At 38.0% G+C, this 21718-nt stretch overlaps 4 protein-coding genes across 5 annotated transcripts; 2 read left to right on the forward strand and 2 right to left on the reverse strand.

Annotated features, from left to right (window-relative positions):
• The first annotated feature begins 461 nt into the window (after positions 1-461).
• rcn2 (reticulocalbin 2) lies at positions 462-4893 on the forward strand. 2 transcript variants are annotated; one of them, XM_082541776.1, is made up of 9 exons: positions 462-550; positions 971-1111; positions 1205-1307; positions 1390-1586; positions 1670-1783; positions 1909-2002; positions 2103-2242; positions 2654-2738; positions 3694-3806. In XM_082541776.1, the coding sequence occupies exons 1-8, from the start codon at positions 548-550 to the stop codon at positions 2699-2701; spliced, it is 840 nt and encodes a 279-aa protein (XP_082397902.1). In that variant the 5' UTR covers positions 462-547; the 3' UTR covers positions 2702-2738; positions 3694-3806. The 2 variants fall into 2 exon arrangements, with proteins under 2 accessions (XP_082397902.1, XP_082397901.1); XM_082541775.1 differs by lacking the exon at positions 2654-2738 and having other exon boundaries at positions 3694-4893.
• Positions 4390-13784, forward strand: pstpip1a (proline-serine-threonine phosphatase interacting protein 1a). The gene is made up of 15 exons (XM_082541774.1): positions 4390-4503; positions 5481-5581; positions 5669-5743; positions 5868-5902; positions 5993-6099; positions 6220-6282; positions 6819-6923; positions 8359-8404; positions 8633-8712; positions 9266-9364; positions 9449-9545; positions 9725-9809; positions 9910-9986; positions 10691-10788; positions 10956-13784. The coding sequence occupies exons 1-15, from the start codon at positions 4474-4476 to the stop codon at positions 11085-11087; spliced, it is 1230 nt and encodes a 409-aa protein (XP_082397900.1). The 5' UTR covers positions 4390-4473; the 3' UTR covers positions 11088-13784.
• A 291-nt stretch (positions 13785-14075) lies between these two features.
• Positions 14076-17863, reverse strand: tspan3a (tetraspanin 3a). The gene is made up of 7 exons (XM_082541777.1): positions 17639-17863; positions 16539-16730; positions 16278-16352; positions 15962-16063; positions 15687-15839; positions 15470-15553; positions 14076-14934 (listed from the first exon to the last, which is right to left on the reverse strand). The coding sequence occupies exons 1-7, from the start codon at positions 17699-17701 to the stop codon at positions 14842-14844; spliced, it is 762 nt and encodes a 253-aa protein (XP_082397903.1). The 5' UTR covers positions 17702-17863; the 3' UTR covers positions 14076-14841.
• A 2049-nt stretch (positions 17864-19912) lies between these two features.
• Positions 19913-21672, reverse strand: ch25hl1.2 (cholesterol 25-hydroxylase like 1, tandem duplicate 2). Its single transcript, XM_082542144.1, has one exon. It carries the CDS (start codon positions 21352-21354, stop codon positions 20521-20523), a length of 834 nt encoding a protein of 277 aa, XP_082398270.1. The 5' UTR covers positions 21355-21672; the 3' UTR covers positions 19913-20520.
• Between the last annotated feature and the right edge of the window lie 46 nt (positions 21673-21718).

A 21718-nucleotide genomic window follows, 5' to 3' on the forward strand; every position in this document is an offset into this window, starting at 1 on the left:
TTGTTGTTGTTGTTGTTGTTGTTGTTGTTTGCTGTATACATATTAAGTATATCAAAAGGCATTGGAACCTGGTTCCATATAAGCTCTTTTTTTAAAATCAAATTGGCTTGCTTGCTATCCAGTGGGTAACACCAATGACTGCATAAGCCTTACAAACTACTGCAAACTACAACTTCATGAACAAGTACAAACGAGCATATTTAAAAGAGATTGAAAAGAGATTTAAAAGAACATCTTGCTAAACTTTTTTGTATGTGGGTTAAATGTATATTCTGTGTTACATGTACTCTTTTCCATTCTTTATCATTTTCTTATTCTTTTCCCCCTTGTTTCCTAAACACGTTGTGCCTGTGTGTAAACTAGTGAGGTAGCCATTGAAGCCTATTAGCCTTGAATAAAGCGCACATAACACATTTGAGAGGAGGCATATTGACAAATTATTTTTGGAGTTTGCATAATTGTTTTATTTTGAAGTTTTTAATCGGATGTTCGTCGTTCTTCGAGGTAGAGACTACGGTGGAGGCTTGAGTTGTACGAAGAACTTCCCATGGTAATAACACCTACGTTATCCTATATTATTTGAGTAATATAAGGGTGTTTTGGCTTGTTCGCGTCTCTTTTATATGTCTGTTTGTTTGTTGTAAAGAACGCTGTTGTTGCTTTATTTTTCTTGACTTCCCTGTGGTTGTCGTATTCATCCTCTCTCTTTCCCTCTGTGTTTCAAGCACCTGAACAGAAAAAATAAATACATAACGTTTCGACGACTTCCAGTTTATCTGGGTGATCCTTCGCCTTTCACTCCGTCTTTTTACCGTCTCAGAAACAGTGTTTCACATTAGCCTTATCTGGCTTTTGTTTTTATCTTTCACTTGTTGGCCACCAGATAGCACAGTTGCATTTTGTCAAGTCTGTTTGCAGTGTGCACTTGTTTTCAGTTCCAGTGTTGTTTCAGCGTGTTATAACTCAACAGATGACATCCTCTACATTTTTGGTACTGCTGCTTCTTCAGTTCGACTTTGGACAAAGCTCCCATAAACATCTGCATGATGATCATTACATCGGACAGCAGCACAACCCTGAACACGACATGAATGTACTGCTGGGAGATGAGGTGGCTTTTTTTCATATTTTTTGCACTTTAGAGCTCCATTTCTATCCTTCATCCAGCATTTCCTCACTTTCTTGCCCTGCTTCTTTTACGCAGAGGACTAATGAGATAAAGAAACTCAGCCCAGCAGATCAGAAGATAAAAATGATGGATATTGTAAAGAAGATTGATACAAATGGTGACAATCTGCTAAGTGCAGGTATATTTGTGCTTCTCCCAGTAAAGCACAGACAAACAAAGGGGATTAATAATCACACTCAGGCTGTCTGTTTTATCCACAGAGGAGATTACTCTCTGGATTCAGCACGTCTACAGAAAATATGCTCTGGATGATGCGGAGGAGCGCTTCCCTGAGTTTGACACCAATAAGGATGGTGTTATAACATGGGAGGAATACAACACGGTGGCTCATAACCAGCTCTTTAGTTTTGATGACGATGTTGTTCTGGAGGATCCAGAGCAAGAGTCTCTTAGACATGTGAGCAGACTTTAACTCTCTTCTTACACATCACAGATTAATATATCAATCAGAACTCTAACACGGGCTCATACACCATGCAGCTCCATCGAAAGGAGAAAAGGCGCTTTGACTTTGCTGATGTGGATGGCACACCTGGCCTAAATGTGACAGAGTTTCTCGCCTTCACCCACCCTTCTGAAGTGGATCACATGGCTGTGAGACATTTAACTCCTAATCGTGCAAAACCTGATATGATAATGCATGTTTCCATCCACACTAAGTGTGCTCTTTGAGTTTCATGTGAAAAATCTATTGGGGTTTTCTTTTATTTTTCTAATAGGATTTTGCCATTGAGGATGTCTTGAGTGAATATGATACAGATAAAGATGGATTCATCAGCCTGAGTGAATTTATTGGAGACGTTCGCGGCGATGGTAAGGCTGAGATTAAACCAAGCATGCAGCCTTTTCGTTCTCTTTCTCGTCTGTGCAGTGTTAACATTTCTCTTTTTTCTATGTATATTTTTTTAATCAGATGGTGCCCCTTCGAAGTGGGAGATCGAAGAAACAGTGCGATTTAAAGAACTGTATGATCAAGATAAGGATGGCAAGCTGAATCGAGAGGAGCAGCTCCGCTGGATTGCACCGAACAGCTACGGATCAGCAAGAGAAGAAGTAATGTCTTCTATCATGTGCTCAGCTTTTTTTTCTTTTTCTTTTTTTTCTGTTTATAGTGGATAAAATAAAGAGTGAAATTATTATAAGCGTGACATTTTAGAAGAAGAACAAGTTTAAACTCCTGAGCTTCTAGCTTCCAATTGAAATTCGAAATAAAGAATTACTAAGGATTATGAATTATTAACAAAGCATTTAACCCTTAACCTCCTGAGATCTGATATCTTGTGTTTGCTTTTTTAATTTCCCCTGGATATTTGGGATTATGTGAATCTGTTAAGCGCCATCTTTTAACAGAAATATATGTGCAGTTTAAGATATGTCATATGGGGATGGGTTTATTTTAAAGTGTAAAAGAATAAAATCAATCAAATTGTGTATTTGACTAATTCTTCATTCTTTATTGAGCAGAATGAAGGATTAGGTGCAGAAAAGCTGATATCTAATGTCCCCATGTGAGGATGCAGGGTCTCAGGAGGCCAGCAGACCACTTAAGGTGAAAAATAGTAAACACTTGTGAGGGAGAGAAATGTTCTCTGAATAGCAGTGACTTATTTTAGTGCTGCAGATGAGATCATGTTGCAATAATAATGGTGATGCGTCTCTCAAATAGTTCCACACAAAGCCAAGACATACTTCTATTTAACTTTGATGCAGCCCAACAAATGTCCCATTTCTGCATAGACAGACAGGTCATATTCAAACTGAAACTTTAGCTGACCGTCCTGACCATGTCTACATGCCTAAATGCATGCATGCTGCTTAAATACTGCTGTCATGTGACAGTATATATTTGCATTGTTCGTTTGAACAGGTGTTCCAAACAAAGTGCACCTTCTGATACAGTAAACTAACATTACCAATTTGTATGATATTATAATAACAATAGAAGTTTATCAGAAAACCCTTAAGACACACCCAAACTTGCCTCACAGCGCACCATTTGTGACCTCATGTCCTAAGAGGTGCACATGCATCTCCTCCTCAATGTTGTAAGGCTTTTAAGACATGAAAATGTTTGCAACACTACAAGCAGCAAGGGTGACTTGCATCTGTGGCAATTTCCCATCAGCAGAGTTGCCATGCAAACAACCTGAGCACCATAACAGTCTCATATTGTGCAAATGTTTAACATCATCTACATCCACGTGGAAGTAAGCCTGCGTTTTGCAGGTTAAAGGATCGTACAGTGAATGGAAGAGGGATGTTTATTTTACGATAATTTTCTTAGCTTTTTTTTTATCTTTCTTTTTTTGATGGTCTAACCACACCTTTTAAAAGCATGCGTCATACCTAAAAATTAGGTCATGGAATATCCTGTATATTAGACCCTTCCTTGCCCAGAGGTCCTGGAAAATTTTCTTAAATTAATCCGCAGTTAAGGCTTCTTTTCTCTCCAAGATGATTTGGTAGCATATACACTGATATTTTTGCTCTCCTGCCATCAACAGGCTCTTCACCTCATCAAGGAAATGGACCTCGATGGAGATGGACAGATCTCAGAGGCTGAAGTTTTGAAAAATCAAGAAACATTCATGAACAGCGAAGTAACAGACTACGGCAGACATCTGCACCTGACACATGATGAATTATAACAGTCTCCTTTGGTTTAATGTAGAGCTGTTATTTGTTTCAGTAAATGATTTCATGTCGTTTTTTTCCTCCCTGTCTGTTATAGAAAGGTTGTGGTATTTACGTCACCCACCAATGATCTCAGCAGTCACAGATCCTTTGCGTGTTATATCTGATCTATTGTTCGGCTCGTGTACAATATGTTACAAAATGTGAACAAAAGCTGAAGACTTACACAACAGTACATGTTTGTGGGCAAAGTACTGGATTGCATAATGTTGTAGGGAATTCCTTGTATTACCCTTAAAGAGCAAGAAGCATCACAAAGTGGAATTTTCAGTTTTCATGAAAAAGTACTGAATCCAATTCACATTAAACAAAGCAGATTTTGTTTTGGTTGCATGCTACAGTTTTTTTTTTTTTAAATAGTGTCCGCTATCACTTCAGCTTTTGGTAAGTGCTGACATGTTGCAGCTCTTCCTCATTTAAATCAAATGAGTAAGTGAGTGTGAGCTCCAGCATGAAGCTTCGCTTCCTGAATGTGTCATGATCTGTTTCACTTGTATCAAGCCACAGCCAGCTACGCTGCTTGGAGTTAGAAGTGGCTGAAAGTTGAGTGCACTCTACAGCTGGGACTATTTTTTTAATATACGGCCAGGATGACATTACAGTTTAAAGATGCCTTTTGGGTGAGTCGTTGTCATGCTGCTAATTTTTCTTTACTTCTGGGTGCTTTGCATGTGCAGGAATAAAGTAGGCTACAGGTTTTATTGAACCGTGAAGCCAAACTTTCTGAAACTACATAATGTATCTGCACACTACTAAGCATGTACCAGAGATTTACTTAGTTTGTCATAGCCTCTCCATAGGTAGTTCACTCCTTTATCATTCAGCTTTTTTTTTTCTCATTTGAAAACACACTGAATTGTTACAGTAAGTGATGACCAGTGGAAGCATTTTTATATCTAGATTGTGGTCATCATGTCCAGTTTATCTAGACTGAAGTGTCACACGATGTAAAGGATTCTTTCTCAGCTCAACCTTTTCATAATAAATAAATAAAAAAGTGGCTCAGCACAGTTGAGGGCTTCTTTTTTCATCGGGCGGATACGAGGTCATTTTAGAACATCTATGTGCCACCGTGCTAAATACACGAGCAAAACCACAAGAACTGGGTTGTCAGAAAGAGCAATCAACTTGTATAACTTAGAAGGTTAACTTTATACCGCAAAGTTATGTGCTTCCTTATTCCTATCTACCTTATCTCAGTGTTTTATATGAATGTAGCTTCTTTTTTTTTTACATGAATAGAGATGTTTGGTACTCTACCCACACGGTTGCTTTCCATTCAGAACCTGCTGTGAAAGAGTATATAATAGTTTCCATTCAAATGCTGGTGAGATGCACAGTGTGTGTCTCCATGGCAAAAAAAAAAAACAGTCTCAAAATATCTAAGCAAACCTCACTGATAGTCATTCAAATCCTCGGCTCCTCTCTAAAGGTGATCACTGATTTTTTAAACGTGGAGGAACAGGAACGTTTTCTTACAAATGAGCATGGTTTTGGATTCGTTTTTACTTTCATTCCAAAACTGAATATCGGTGTGTGATTTCTATTATGGCTGAGAACTTTGTTAGTGAGCATAGCTGGTGTTTTATCAACCCAGGGATCAGACTTCATCAGCAATGTTGGTTATGAGACGATTCTTCAGAGGCTTAATGATGGTCGGCGGACGTGCAAAGAATTGGAGGAACTCTTGAAAATGAGGTGGGCTCTATGATTTTGGCTAGATTTGTACATTTGAAAGTTATTGCATTAACATATGGCTGCATTTATTCCCAAATGTCAATGCAGAGCAACAGCAGAGGAGAAATATGGAAAAGAGCTTATCACCATTGCCCGCAAGGCCGGGGGCATGTATGAAATCTGGTAGGTATCAGGTAGAAATTGCTTATCACTATACTTACTGCATCTAAGCAATAATTCTCTGTAATAAGAAAAACTCAGCGCTTTTTTTTTTTTTAAATAAATGATCTTTGTTTTATTTTCACAGCACTTTGAGAGCATCGTTTGATGAAATGAAAACACGTAAGCAAAAGATATCACATTATTTTACCAAAGCCGTTGTTACCCGGTCCATCCTTCATGTTCTTAGCCCCATGTCTTGTCCCTTTTCAGAAATTGAAAACATCGGAAATTTGCACATTCAGTTGTCTGGGCTCCTAAAGGAGGAGGTGAAGAGAATGGAGACCTTTAGAGAGCGACAGAAAGAACAGCGGAAAAAGGTGCCCATTTGAATGCTCATCTTGTTTGCATAAGCAGGATATTTTTATTTATTTATTTTTTTGGTTGCTTCTCTGTGTGATTTCCTGGTAACAGCAATGACTTTTGTTCTCAATTCTTAGTATGAAGTCATCATGGAGAAGGTCCAGAAGACAAAAGTCTCTCTCTACAAGAAAACATTAGAGGTGAGCTCAGCTCTTGCTATCATGATGACAGACCACAGGTTTGTGGTAGTTATTGTTTTTACTTTCACAGACACATGATGGTTTGAGCTTGAGTGAGGACATTTATTATTCATTACATAAAAGGCTTTAAATAGAATGAACAATGTCATTGACGTTTCTCTGTAAGGCCTGTCGGGCCTTGGGCCTCACTGTAACCCTAAAGCATTGTTGTGCATGTTTTAAAAGGCAAATTGTTTAAAAAGTCAATACAGCATATAAAAAAGGGGGCAGATTTTGCACCCTTGTGTTACACTGTAGATAAACAAAGATGCCTGTTCTCTGCTGAGAGGAAGGAAGTGAGTGAACTATTTTGTTTCTCCGGGTGCACATGCTTGACATCTCTTTTTTTCTTTCTTTTTTTTGACTAAACCCCCTCCAACTGTCTCTTCCCTCCACCTCCCACTCCCTTTCCTGTCAAGGCCTCATAAAGCAAGGTTTTAATGAGCAGTGCATGGGTTTTGTAGTTTCACATGGTTTCGGTTTGATTTCTCTTCCAGTCCAAAAGATCCTATGAGCAGCGCTGCAAAGAGGCAGATGAGGCAGAGCTAACGGCTGAGAAGCTGGGCACCGCCCCCACAGCCACCCCCAAACAGATTGAAAAGGTAGGTTTGCTCTACTGTGTGATTATTTGACCAAACTGTTGTTTTTGTTCCAGTTCACCCGTTTCAGTCTGAGCAAAGTCATTTCCCCATCAGTAAATATGATTTTTACATTGCTAAATAAGCTTGAGTTGACTCTGTTTATAACCTTTTAATGAATAATCATTTCAACAGTAGAACTGCAGGAAACATTTTTTTCAGACTCACTGGTGCATGTGGATTAATAGTTTCAGGTTTTATTCTTGTCAGAGTTGTCAATGATTCCAAGCATTAGTATTGGCATCAAGCATCAAGCCAAGCTTGTATGTACACGTTTTTAAATTTAGGGCGAGCTTAGAAAAACTTCAGCAGAGGAACATAAAAGAAAAAAAAAGTTTTCTAGAGTTAAACTCTGAATCTACATCATTCCGAGCAAAGTAGTTTAAATATCTGACTGACTAACAATAAGAGTGTCTTACGCACTGGCATTTAGTCACTAACAATATCTATGATATTCCAATTGAAAGCATGAAAAAACTTTACACAGAGAAATACAAAAAACGGTGAAGATTTACTAAGAAATCAGGAACTGGGTACTTTTTGTAAAACTTGGGATCATTGAGTGTTAATGAGTTACTAGAGAACATATAATTTATTAACTGAGGATTAGCTGATTATGTCAAGTGTTAGAATGACTTCCTGAACAATTTATTGTTGCTTAAGTCCAAACTGGCTGCCTATTTGTCTAAAACTTGACACATTAGTTCCTCTTTTTGTGAAAAAAAAAAGAACAGAAATAGACACTTTTAAGTTGTATTTTAAGTAAACTGATACATCTCACTATTTCATATTCTGTATAGTTTTTCATATTTATATCCTGTTCATATCCTGTACATAGCTTGTACTCACTACAGCCTGTACATACTTATAGTTATAAAATATTCACAACATGCTTCATACCGTGTACATTATAAAATACCATAAGAGACCCATTTCTGTAATATACTTACATATCTATATTATTGCTAATATATATTGTAATATATCTATATCACTAAAGCACTTCTGGATGGATGCAAACTGCATTTCGTTGCCCTGTACCTGTGCATGTGCAATGACAATAAAGTTGAATTCTATTCTATTCTAACAAGTTACTGTTATTACTATTACTATGTTAATACTGTTCCCCTATTGCTTCACGATTTTGATTAATAAGGTAATAATTTGGTGTCACTTATTGGCTGAGTCAGTGTTAATCAAAACCTAATTAGTTTTATGTTGATATCCATCCATCCATCCCATTCCATTTTTCCATTTTATTAAAACTGAATCCTCTTGTTTGATTTTATTGTTTGAGTAACTATAAGCTGTGGGTTTATATGTGCGTTTATATTAATTGTGGTATTATCATTATTATAATTTTTTGTGTCTCATATTTTTGCTCTTTTTTATTTATCAGATGAACAACAAATCCAAACAGTGGAGAGAGGCTGCAGAAGAGGCTGGTAAGGACAACTAATAAGCAAAATTAAGTAGGATGTTTGAAATGCAGGTAGGAAACTGACAAGACATGATATTTTTTTTTAGGTTGGTGCTCCTATGAACTTCGCTTTTACTTGAAGACACGATAAATAGCTCAAAGTGCAGCTATTTATTTTATATTCAGGATAAACTGAACATTAAAACTCAAAATGTTTACTTTGGTTTTTGCATTTTGCTCATTTTTCCTTTAGAGAAACAGTACACGACAAACATTGAACAGCTTGACAAGATCCGTCAAGAGTGGGAATCGACTCACACTGACACATGCGAGGTATGCTTTTAAAATGTGCATTTTCTCTCTCTTTCTCTCTCAAATTGAAACGGCACGCTATGGCTTAATATTTTTCTAGAATATACTGCTATTTGTATATTTATAGAATATACAAATAGCAGTATTTGAGGCCTGCTTTGCCTTTGAGCGAGTGTAATACTTCCCATTCACAGAGGATAGTGACACATAGTGAGTCACTAATGTGCCCAGAACATTTCCGGGCAATAAGACCTCTCTTTATGTGATAAGATCAACAAAGCTGAACTAACCATTCAACAACTTCACACAACCCTATAAGAACACTTGCAGATGTCAACTCATAACACATTTACATACAAATGAAAACCCATGCTCAAATATATCTAAAAAAATGTTTGTTTGTTTGTTTTTGGGGTGGCAGGGGCAAGGTACTAAAACCTGTACTTTGAGCTCACCGAAGGCTTAAGTTTCCACTTGTGCAGGAAGCTGCTAGTTGCAACACTTTATTTTTAAGACTATATAAATACAGTTTCTAGCCTCAACATAAGTGTCCACTCAAACTGCTCTTTTGTAGATATTTCAGCAGCAAGAAGAAGACCGCATCAGTGTCGTTAGAAATGCCTTGTGGGTGCATTGTAACCACTTATCAATGCAATGTGTGAAAGAAGATGAGGTGAGTGCAGCTGCTTTTCATTCACCTGAATTGGACAGAGAGGTAGCATGCTTACAATGTTTTCTGGACAAACTGTTCTTTCAGTGCTATGAAAATGTGAGGAAGTCGCTGGAAATGTGTGACATCGTCACAGACAACAACGGCTTTGTTGAGATGAAAAGCACTGGCTCAACCCCCCCAGGTAGGTATTCAACCTGCTGCCTTCCTGATTTGGATTTGAATATGTTCTAAGCTGAACATTTTAATATTATCTTTCAACTCTAAAGCATGCGACGGAATGCTTAGCAGAGGAAACAGGAAAGATGAATGGTGTACCAGGCTACTGGATCTGTAAAAACAGATTTTTCTTTCTTTCCACAGCTCCAGTTGAATATCAAAATTACTACGATAAGAATCCTACAGCTGAGAGAAACGGCGGAGTTGGATTTGTTGGAGTCATGAAGAGGTTAGATTGTCACCACATCAAGAGAATAATAAACATAGCTTGTACTTCTTGCTCAATATCTTTTGTGTATCCCTTACTGAATACTTTCCTCAATTTCTAGGTTTTCAAATCTTCTGCAGGGGAACTGTTCCAGTGGCTCGAAAGTAAACATCAACGAAGGAGTTCCCCAGTCTGCAGGTAAAGTACCATCGTGTTGGGATGACACTGCAATTTCTTACTGGAAGTAAACAAATGTGCAAGTCTTTTAATCTTGGTAACAAACGGTGTAGAACAGCTCTAAGTTCTTCTTTATACAAATGATTTCCAAGCTCGGGAATGAACACAAGGTTGTGCTTATGACGTTATAGTGGGAAATGTGGAAGCAGAGCAGCGAATCTGACACAGTACAAGTTTTGATTCCAAATTTTTAAAAAAAGTCCTTAATTAGAGCCTAACTGGTTCAGTTGGTGAAAGAGTACATCAGCTGATGTTATCTGGCTGTGGGGTCAGAACAAGGGAATGGTAATACTGCTGCACACCGCACCAAAAACTAAATGACCTGATCAGATGTGTACTTTGAGCTAAATATTGTGAGTGTGTGTGCTATACACAGTAGCGGGGTGGCTGTGGCTCGGGTGGCAGAGCAGATCAGCTACTGATCGGAAGGTTGGTGGTTCGATCCTTGGCTTCCCCAGTCTGCATGCCAAATATCCTTGGCATGCATACTAACCCCAAGTTGCCTTCCGATGCGTTCATCGGAGTATGAATGTAGTTTAGTTTGCACTTGAGTTTAGAAGTGAATGGGTGAATGAGGCATGTTGTATAGAGCGGTTTGATTACTCCGGCGGAGTAGAAAAGCAATACATAAGAATGAGTCCATTTAACATGTGATGTGTCTTTAGGAGAAACATCAGATGGAGTATATGCGTCCATTCCTGGATTCCAGGCGTCCCAAATGGGAAGTGATGAATACAAGGCGATATACGACTATGTGGCACAGGTCAGGTTCTGGGCACGGATTTTTAACTTCTACATAAGACATTTTCATGGCTCTAACATAGTAAAATAGGTTTTAGAGTAACATTATTTGCAAATCTTTGCATTTTAGTTCTAAGCATTTTGACTGATTTGAAAGATCACCCTTTGATTGTTTCTGTACCTGTTTAGGGAGAGGATGAACTCCCTCTATCTGTTGGAGATATTGTGATTGTCTTGGAACAAGGTGAAGATGGCTGGTGGACAGTGAAAAGAAATGGTATTTCTGGACTGGTTCCAGGCTCGTATCTTGCTAAAGAATGAGTCTAACAGCCGTATGTAGGACTGTGTAACTGCTACATTTCTGTGTACCTATTGTAAAGACTATGGAATAGAATAACCCCAGAGCTTCATCTTATCCGCCATTACCTTTCTGTTGTAAGTATCACTGAAGCACCTGTAGGATTTAGAATTTTGACACCCTGTTATGGAGAGAAATCAGTCTCAAAGGTGTCACAGATGTGCATCTACAAGCACAAACTAGGATGTATAAATGTGTGTATAAATTTTAAGAATGCACAAATGTGTGCTCTACACCCAAATACAAAGCCATTTGAACACATTTAAAAATATTTTATATTAGTTTATTATTCTTGAATAAATGGTGATCATGCATGCACAAATTTTAAAGCTTGACTTTACAGATCTGATCATTTACACTTTCAAAAAGCTTCCTCTGCTTACAGGTGTCAATTAAATGACTGTAATCTAATAAGGACAGATCATGTCAGGTGTGCAATTGGGGTATGAGATACTTCTCATTTCTTTCAGCAGTGCACAGATCCATAAATGCATGTTGTTTTTAAATGCTAGAATAAAAACTGGGACATTTGGGTTTTCTGCTTATTCCTATCCTAATTCAAATAAATCAGGTGTATTTTCTAAATGAAGAGAATAGCTTGTTAGCCCTCGACTAGAACATAAACCAATTACAGATGCTATACAGACTGATGCATAGCATATGCTAAAGTAGTAAAACCTACAAGCTAATATAGGCTAATAGTTAAACCTATAAAGTAGTTCACAAGTGAAGCAAAATAAAACAGACAAGTCACAAAGACATCTGCTTTAAAAGCAAAAAAAGGGGGAAATAGAAGTAAAAAATTATTGTATTTCTTTGTGCAGATATCCTTTGTGCAGAGTCCCTGACCCAATATCTGCTACTGGTACTAAGAGTTCAAAGTTATAGCTGGAAGAAATGTTTGCAAAACGTGCAGGAAGCCAGCACACTGCGACATTTTAACACACATAATTTAGAGGGTTGCTGGTAAAGGGCCCAGTGTGAACAATTTCAACAGCACCGCTTTCAACATCCTGTGAAAGCTGAAGATGCTGTGACAGAGCCTCAGCTAAAACTATTCTTGACCACATACAAAACAAGATAGCAAATATCCAGTAGTGTGTATTGCAGTCTCACCCCAGTGTACTTCAGTGGAACCTGTGAAGGGAGAAGTGACGTCACCCTATATTTTAAGTAAACACAAACAAAGAGTACAGTGGGGTTTTTTTGTTTTTTTTTACCTGCAGATTTTAAAAAATCCTTTCTAGGACAGTTTGTGTATGTTTTTAACAGACTTGAGGAATCAGAACCATGAAAGGGAAACTAACTGGAAAGACAGTTAGTAGTTGACAGTGGTACAACGCATCAAGCCTCCACAAAACATTATTCCCCAGTGTTCTGCATAAGCCACAGTGAAATCAAACTTTTTAATTAATCTTAGACTCGTGCATGACTGTTAATGAACTATTTTAAACCACCTTGCACATGGGGTCAACAATGACAGCCATATTTTACTCAGCTTAGTCAAATACCCACACATCTAGCTGATTTCTCTCCATTTTAAAACGGGAGTGTACCGGTTAGTTAAGAGCCTCAAAAGTAAAGCGAAAGACACTAAAGATGAAAGATTTTAGGACTAATAAACTAAACACATAATCCTAAAATTGATTGAATGTGAGCAATAGTGCAATTTATTTTCAACAAATTCAGCTGTTCAGGAATAACAGTCTATACTTGACTGCTTATTTGTTAATTACACTTATAGATATGTCTTATTAGTGTCATATTTAAAGTGCATGTGTTTTTGTAAGTTTATTATGAATAGTTTATTCATAATAAACTATGACATACTATTATTAAAGTTCTCACTTCAAATACTTAAGCCTAATGAAAACATAAAATCAAAATGGCTTGTGAATAAAAAATTAATGCTAGGAGCTAATTGACATCTGCAGATGCCAAAATGCTGACAGTTCACGATCACTCATTAGGCTTACATTAATGTTAGTTTAGACGAATAACCGTGACCATTTATTAATCTTCATAGGCTGCTGAGTAGTATCTGTAATAGATAATCGTATGTGTTCTAGATGAGAGGTGATGATTGTATTTTGTTTATTTAGAAAAAAAAAAAAAAAAGGTTATTTGAAGTCATGTAGGAAGCCCAGATGTCCCACTCGCACTCAAATGCAGCATGTGTTTGGGGCTGAAAGAGTGAAGTGGAAACATTATCAGATTTGTGATTTGTGGGTAAAGTGTTTTCTGTTTGGGTGTGAATTGGAGCACGAATTTGTAAATTTCTAAATTGCACACAAATCATTGTACATTAGATTTAAATTTTTAATTTATGCTTTTGAGGCTAAAAAGGGAAAGATTAAAAATGAGAACATCAGCAGGACAGTTCAGAGCAGTTTAGAGAAACTTAGGAGAAGATGTAATGGATGTAGTGAAGGAGGAGACGCAGAGGGTGGTCACATCATACACATTTGTGAAACTTGTGAGACTCATTTCTCTTTACAGCTCCTAGTGGCAGCAATATAAAAGCCTGTGGAAGTAATGCATACTATACAAAATGTAAAAAAAGGCCTTTGTATATTTTCAATGTGCAGATAATTGTAGTCTGAACACAAGTGCATGTAACGCGTTTATTTATATTTATTAAATTGAACTGAAAAGACAAACCTATTGTTTTTTTTGTTTGTTTGTTTTTTTTAAAAACACCGTTAGCTTTATGATTGCAGTAAATACTATTACTGTGTTTTATTAGAACAGTCTATTCTTAGATTATGTGGCTAACAACTCTTTGCTCTCTGGTTTCTGATTACGCAGGAGTGGGCGTTGCTGCAAAGTTTTTCTCAAGTAAATAAAGCAGAGATATTTACCAGAAATCATATGAGTCTAAAATCGTAATTTCTTTTGACACCAGTGTCTTCTGACCTTTTGACTCTTTGATAGCAACAAGAACAAACACAAACCGGAAAACATTCGATTTAATTTTAAATATGCTGCAATTACATTCTGGAGTCTTGCCGCTGCTACATTTTAGCAAGTCATGTTCTAAAACTACCATTGGTAGACTGCAAACAGAAAGGGACAAAGTCAATGCATTACACTCCAAATACTAAAAGGACTGATTCAAAAGATAAAGCTCAAATAAGTAAAAGCCAGTGAAGTTACACAGTTTACACACAAAAACATGCAGTGACCTTTACTTCTACTGCAGTTTAAGTATTTCTTGACAGAATACTGCTGATGAAAAATAAAGTTTAAAACGTACGTGAGCTGCAGGAGTAGTTCTCATAGTAGAATAGTAGTAGCAGTAGTAATAGCAGTTGAAGTACAAGGTCAATTATATTCTTTCTTTCAAGTACATGACAGATTTAAAAAAAAAAAAAAAATACAATGTGTTAGCCGTATATATAGTGCAAAAAATAAGAGGGAACTGCACTACACACATAAAAACTCTGAACATAACCAAACCGGGTTTCAGTTGGTATAAGCGGGGCCTTCCAACCACAATGCTTTCCACAGAGCAAATAATGCCAACGTTTCAATCTCAATGACCTTTATAAAGAATTTGGACAACAGCTTTTTGGAAAAAAAAACCAAAAAAAAAACCAAACAGGTAAAACACACAAGTTAACTTGGTTAGTGCGTTAAGGTTAGTGTGGTAATAGATTATTTCATCCTCTCACCTATAAATCCTTAATTAATGTTATGGTGAGAAATGCTTTCTCTTTATGCATAGGTGCCCCCTGTAACTAGCAGCTCGTAGGCAGGATCCCGGCTTCTCCGGCACAGCACGACACATGCACACAGCATCCCCAGCATCTAAAGGAAATGCAACACTCAGTTAAAAGTACTCACACATTATAAGGTGGGAAGTCCTGCAATGTATAGCAGCACGTATTATACCAGACTTTAAAATATGTGTTGTTTTCATCATGGAACACTGGCTCGCACTGTGGTCGTTGCCTTTGAATAGCTTGACACTTCTGCTTCTAACGCTTAGAAAAGGTATGCCAAAATCATTTTACATCATAGGCCACATGCAGCCCACATTACAGAAAATGTATTAATTAAAAATTAGGGGCCGGATTTGACCTGGGCCTTACAATTGACACCTTTGACTTACAGCATGGTAAGTGCAAATACGTTTTTACCAGTGAGGAACTGGTTTCTTGGGAGTAGGTGGTGTGAAGCTGAAGCCTGTCACCTGCTACTCCATACTAAAAGTAATTTGAAATATAGATACCCAGTTCTGAGTAACCAGCTGTAATATTCAAAATGTTAATATATATTAATAAAATATTAATAAAATATTCATGGTATACCTAATAAGCAATATTCTTCCTGAGTTAAATACCTGCATGGCAGCAAATGTCAGCGCAGTCCAGATGACATACATCATGATCTCCTGTAGTTTCTTCACAACAAGTGCTTCACAACCCTATAGAAGCATATAATATACATATTTAGATGAATATACAAGAAGAAGCTGTCACGTTAAAAATAAATAAATAAATAAATAAATAAATGTGTATCCAGCATGACAACTTGTGAGGAGATAAGAGATTGTTTACTTCTTGGTAGAGAGCTTCAGGATGAGTAAGAGACCCCGTACAGGTTCCAATGTTAGATTTGCAGCAGCTGATGGGTACGCTGTTGTTTTTTGATTTTTCATACCAGCGTGTGTGCTGCCAGTCTGAGTAATTGTGAATCCCACAACACTGAAGCTAAAGATAAAGAATCAAAAGTAATGTCAATTTCTTGCAAATACACATAAAAAACAAAACAAAACACACCACACACAAAAGAGACAGACAGCTGATAAAGAGAATATGATTTTTATCCTCACCTGTCTCTGAACATAGTCAATGGCGCGGCTCTGGGCGTTGCTATTTGTGCCGTTGTACTCATCATAAACTTTCATAATAGAACTATTAACTTCATTTTCAACCTGGGAAGAGTTTTAAAAAAAAAAAGAAAAAAAAAAAAAGGTGAGAGCTAAGCGTTTGTTGACACATCTTCTTGAACAAATCAACTTTACACCAGAGTCACTTAATAGAATTTTCAGCGGTTGACTGGCTGGGTGTTATCAGAGAGATCTACTGTGCTAAAGGCTCAGAAAAAAACCAAACAAACATGTAGCAAGCTGTATTTGACTTCCTCACCTTTGCTCTGTAAATGTATCCAAGAACCACCACTGCCACTTCTGTCATGAAAACCAACAGGAGAATGACGACAAACTGTGGATTGAATTTCAAGATTAAAGACAAAGGGACAGTTGTCAAAAAGGTTATCTTTGGTCTGGTTTAAGTTACACTCACCCTACCTGTTAATTCATGCTTGGTGTTTTGCATTCAGGGCACTATATAATGCATCGTGAACTACACCTTTAATATTTAGCACACTCTTTAAACTGGTTTACTGACCGATGTAAGTCCACAGTAGCTCTCCCTCACTGTAGCGCAGCATCCAATTAGCCCAATGATGAATAGAAGGGCTCCAACTGCAATGATGATCACCGCTGGGATAAGAGTGTACACATCTTCAAAGAAGTGATCATAATCATCATATGTAATGAAGACATAGGCTCCAACATAGCAAAGGATACCAGCAGCGGCCTGTGGGTGACAAGAAAAAAAAACCATTACAATAAATAGTATCCATTCAGGTATTATGTTTCAATTTACTCAATTCAGAGTCAAGGGCCTATCTCAGCAGTCACTGGGTAAAAAGCTAACACAGAGAGACAAACAACCATTCACGCTTAACCTAACCCCCTTTAAACTGTATGAGAAAGAGACAGGCGAGAACATGCTAATTCTGCATATAAAGGCCCCAGCCTGGATTTGAACCTAACGCATTCTCGCTGTGAAGCAACCGTGCTGCAGCGATTAGCACAATAAGTGTATTGCCACCGTGGCAACAGACCTTTGCCATAGGGCCGTTTCACATGTGTCTTAGTGCCCTAGGTATGAACTCTAATTCTTAAAAACAACATGCTAGGATCGGTTTTACATAACTACTGTACAGTTAATCAGCACTAACTGTCCTCATCCCCAGAGACTATCATGTACAATACAGTGGACCTTAACATTATACTCCAGTACATTTCAAAGAAACATGCTGAGAGTTAGATTTACTTTGTAGCCACGTCCAACAAATAAAATAAAAAGAAATAATGCATCTGCTTAAACTTCTGTTAAAGTTCTTAAGTTATGATAACACAGCAATATCTATGTCACACAAGTACACAAAAAGGTAGCTTCACTTCAGGAAGCAACATAGCAAACAGATCTTTTAATATAAAACGTAATGACACATGGTTCATTTAATATAAGCTCATAGCGGAAACCTAAATATCTCATCAGCAATAGTCACGTTTTTGGGCTGCCTCTTGAAGCTAGCCCGTCACTAGTGAGACAAAGGTCGCAGCAAGCTAAGCAGCTGGCGGCACACAAACACACAGCTAGCTACAGCCGGTTAAATGTGACGCACGTTTAAAACCGACATAAACCTCCAAACTTACCCAAAAAATCAGGTTTAGAAAGACCAACACCGTCTTCGACGATGTGATGCCACACTGCCCCATCGTCAACACGAGTTTTTAAAGCTGTTCGTTTCGGAAAAATAATGCAGGTTTCTAGTCAGACATCTCCCAGCTGGCCCCACCATTCACTCTCCATAACCTTAACAACACACCGTTGGACAGCTGCCTGCGACACAGCGCCCCCAACAGCAGAACTGCGACAACACACCCTGCACAAACACACAAGTTAACCACGCCCCCGAAATGGTGACTGGTGCCTTAAAGCTTACTGTCCGGTTTATCTGACCAGCCTTTAAGCAATATTCTTTTCAAGCCAAGAAGCTATTATTGTGTTACAAATGATAAAAATGTAGCAAATGTTAAAAACCCGACATATCAATTTTATTTATATATAAAGCTGCTAGTTGCCATCTAGTGGTATGACATAAACTCACCGCCACTTTGTTAGGTACACTTCTACACCTGCTCGTTAATGCAAATATGAAATCAGCCTCTATTACATGATAGAGTAACTCTGAACGTGGCATGGTTGTGTAGAGGTGGATCTATACTGTTTTATCTGCCCTTTAAACTGAGTCAGTAATCAGATAGGCAGTCTTTTTTTTCAAACTTGCTGTGCCGACATAATTGTTTGAATCAACATGGATCAGATTTTTCTATCTGCATGTTTCCACAGGACAATGTGCATCCTAAAATGCATGCCCTGTACCGCATTTGCAGACACCTCATGGAAAATACGCCCACTGGCCAATTCATTAGGTACACCTGTTCAACAACTTATTCACGCAAATACTTAATCAACCAATCACATGGCAGCAACTCACACACCACCTGCGGAAGTTCAAACTGAGCATCAGCATGCGAAGAAAGGTGATTAAAGTGACAGGCTGCATGCTCCAGCTGCCTGCCACCTTGCTGCTAGAAAACCTGCATTTTGCCAATGAGGGACAGTACAGGATATTTGTATTTTATTCTGTTCAATTTTATTGTTTGTTGTTTTGGATTAGTCTGAGTATTTCTGTTAGTCTGATCTATTGGGATTTTCACACACAAACCTTTCTTGGGTTAATAGAAAACAGCCAGAAAAAGAGAAAATATGCAGTGATTGAATGAGCTGACAGGGATGCACCAGTAACTTAAACAACCACTTGTTACAACTAAAGTATGTAGAACAGGACCTGAATATGCAATACATCAGTGACAGAAGACCGCATAAGTGCCACCTTTGTCAGCTGACAAATCTGAAACAACAGTGTGATGCTATCAAGTAAACACGAGCCAAACTCTTTGAAGAGTGTTTTCAGTATCTTGTTAAATCTAGGCCACAAAGAATTACAAGTCTTGCCGCAAAAGGTGCTAAACACAGTACTAGTAAGGTGCATCTAATACAGTGACTGTTTAATTAAGGGTTGTCAAACTCATTTTAGTTCACAGGCCACAAACTACACATTGTAGTACAACTATTGCACAATAACATATAATCCTCTAAAAGTCTTCTTTATTAATGAGTAAAGAAGTGCAAATACATAAGTAGCATCTAATAAGCTAACCATTTCTGAAACAGTTAACATGTGAAAGTTTTGTACCTTTATAGATCCACTGTCGAGTGTTTTATCTTTATGATTCCTATCATTTGTCTACATTTAAAATGCTTTTATGTTCCCCATTCAATTTTATCTGCCTTGATCTCACCTTATCAATCACTAAATCCATTAATTTTATCTCAGGTCTTCCTCTCTCCTCCACTATCCCTCCTCTGCATATGTCCAAACCATCTCAGCCTTGCCTCTCTAAATTTGTCTCCACACTGCTCAACCTGAGCTGCCATCTTGGTTTCTTGTCTTTTTTGTCAATGCCACCATCTCCAAACCATACATCATAGCAGATTTTACAACCTTCACTTTCACTCTTGCTGCTATCTTCCATCACAAATCACCACTGACACCTGCCTGTGCTCTAATAAGCAGTTTTTCCACTTTAACAAAACCATCCAATGGGCCAAAATTGACCTTCTATCAGGCTGGCTGTTTCCTGAGGGCTCCATGCTTGACATTCCTGGTTTAATTCTCATCCTTGACTCTCATACTTAAAACATTTCAAGTGTGGAATTACTAGTCAGGTTATGTGATCTCAAAAACAGAGAAGGAGCAATGTTTAAAATTTAAAAAGATAATTTCTTTCTAAAAAAAATAAAAAATAGAAGTATCTCTAATCAGGTCATTAAAAATATCATGTACCTTTTGTTGTGGCTTTTACACAGAAATTTATTAAATTACAACCATTAGGAATACAGTATATCAGCAGAACATTGTTGTGAGCAAATACTGCAGTAGCTGATGTTTATCTGTTGTTACATCAATTTTTTTGCTTGCATGAAAGTTTAAAGATAAATAAAGATAAGTAAAGTTAAAAAACAATGAAAACTTCTTTGTTTCCCTGGGAATAAAGTCAGAATAAATAACCACAAAAAGAACCAACTAAACACAGAGTAATAAAATGTCACTGGTCACATTACTTGACTCAGGATTACACAACTGCATTGCTAGATACATTCTTGTTGTAGTTTCAAACTAAGAGAAAATAAACATGCACTGAAAACACAAGGTTTCATATAAGGGAGAAACTGATAAGCCATGCCCAAAGCTCAAGATCACTTTCAAAGTTTAGAAACCACACATTTAGATTATGCACATAGTTCAAATGTTAACATTTTCATTGAATTGGCAACTGTCACTAAAGACACAGAAAACTATCAACACAGTACTGGCAGTAATTTTGCTCTATTTGTGTGCAAATATGTTTTACAGGCACATGATTTGAAAAAGAAGCACAATAACACACGTCTCACTGCTTGCAATAGTTTACTTCGTAGCTGAGGAGAAGCTAAAATCAGCATGTGTGCCAAATATTTTGTCCCAGTGACTGAAGTGCGGTGCAAAGTTTGTATTGGGTTTCTGATGGTGCACATCATGTTTGCTGGGCCCTCCGTAGATGCCAAATGGTATCAGACGAGATGTGGACCAGGGGAAATCATAGCCGCAGTGATCTTCTATAGAAACATACACATGCAACACCATGAAGGCCCATGTAGTGAACAGGTGACATCTCAGGATCACAGGATTCAGGGTGGTCCAGAAGCCCACTGTAACCAGCTCCCAGCCACCAAGACACTGAGTCGCAAGAGCAAAGGGAGACGAGTAATTGTGATGGATGGCGTGGAAGGTGACATACAGCCAGCGGATCCTGTGATGGAGCAGGTGCCAAATGAAGTACTGCAAGTCAAAAAGCAGGAGGTTGCCTATCGCCCCGGCGATCAGCTCCAGTAGGAACGGAGCCTGGTCTGGCAGGTCGGCGGGTGGCCTCCACGCCCACTGGGCCACAGATGCTGGAAGCACAAGAAACACATGGTTGTACAAGGTGACACCTGCACAGTGCAGCAATGCAGAGGCCGTTGGTCGACGGCTCGGCTGTATCTTGAATTGCTGAACCCACGGCCATTTATCCCCCATTATGTCACAAAGAAGGAAAGGGATGCAGAAGACAAAGTATGAAGAGACAGTCAGCACAATGGGGAAGAGCGGAGATCGCAAATAGTCTGTGTAGTTGAGCCTCAGGCTGTCCCACAGAGGCTGCAGCAAAGACTTTTCTCTTGACCAACTCATCCAAATATCTACACTGGTTTCTACAAGATCCATGATGAATTAAAAAAGAAAAAAAAAACACAGTGAAGGTGTCTGAGGAATGAAGGTGCTTCAGCCAGAAACAGCAGCTTTGGCAAACACTTTTTCCATGTGTGTGTCGGCTTAGGCTTTTCTGTCTGTGTGGTATCAAGTGGCAGCCAGGTACAATAAATTATTTATACACCCTGTGCAACAGGTAACTTATAGCTCTCCACACAGGAACTGTTGACATATAGGTGATTATTCTGTCTTCTGTTTATGCTGCATCTCCTGTTTGGTTGGTGTATTTTTTCATTTTCACTTATATAAAATAAATACTGTGACGTCTTGCACAGGTCTAGCCATAAAAACAGATGAGTTAAAGAAGAGACATATAGGA

This window comes from Aulonocara stuartgranti (assembly GCF_965226115.1).
Source record: "Aulonocara stuartgranti genome assembly, chromosome: 7".
Classification (NCBI taxonomy): Eukaryota; Metazoa; Chordata; class Actinopteri; order Cichliformes; family Cichlidae; genus Aulonocara; species Aulonocara stuartgranti.

What these genes read in the sequence shown, in the direction of transcription:
- rcn2 (XM_082541775.1), top strand. An exon ending in CTGAAGTGGATCACATGGCT is followed by an intron (nt 1,784 to 1,908) that starts GTGAGACATTTA and finishes TTTTTCTAATAG; the next exon opens with GATTTTGCCATTGAGGATGT. An exon ending in ACGGATCAGCAAGAGAAGAA is followed by an intron (nt 2,243 to 3,693) that starts GTAATGTCTTCT and finishes TGCCATCAACAG; the next exon opens with GCTCTTCACCTCATCAAGGA.
- pstpip1a (XM_082541774.1), top strand. Translation starts at nt 4,474, where the DNA reads ATGACATTACAGTTTAAAGATGCCTTTTGG. An exon ending in GAGGAACTCTTGAAAATGAG is followed by an intron (nt 5,582 to 5,668) that starts GTGGGCTCTATG and finishes ATGTCAATGCAG; the next exon opens with AGCAACAGCAGAGGAGAAAT. An exon ending in AGAAAGAACAGCGGAAAAAG is followed by an intron (nt 6,100 to 6,219) that starts GTGCCCATTTGA and finishes CTCAATTCTTAG; the next exon opens with TATGAAGTCATCATGGAGAA.
- tspan3a (XM_082541777.1), bottom strand. Translation starts at nt 17,701, where the DNA reads ATGGGGCAGTGTGGCATCACATCGTCGAAGACGGTGTTGGTCTTTCTA. An exon ending in GATACATTTACAGAGCAAAG is followed by an intron (nt 16,064 to 16,277) that starts GTGAGGAAGTCA and finishes AACTCTTCCCAG; the next exon opens with GTTGAAAATGAAGTTAATAG. An exon ending in TGACATTTGCTGCCATGCAG is followed by an intron (nt 14,935 to 15,469) that starts GTATTTAACTCA and finishes CATTTCCTTTAG; the next exon opens with ATGCTGGGGATGCTGTGTGC.
- ch25hl1.2 (XM_082542144.1), bottom strand. Translation starts at nt 21,354, where the DNA reads ATGGATCTTGTAGAAACCAGTGTAGATATTTGGATGAGTTGGTCAAGA.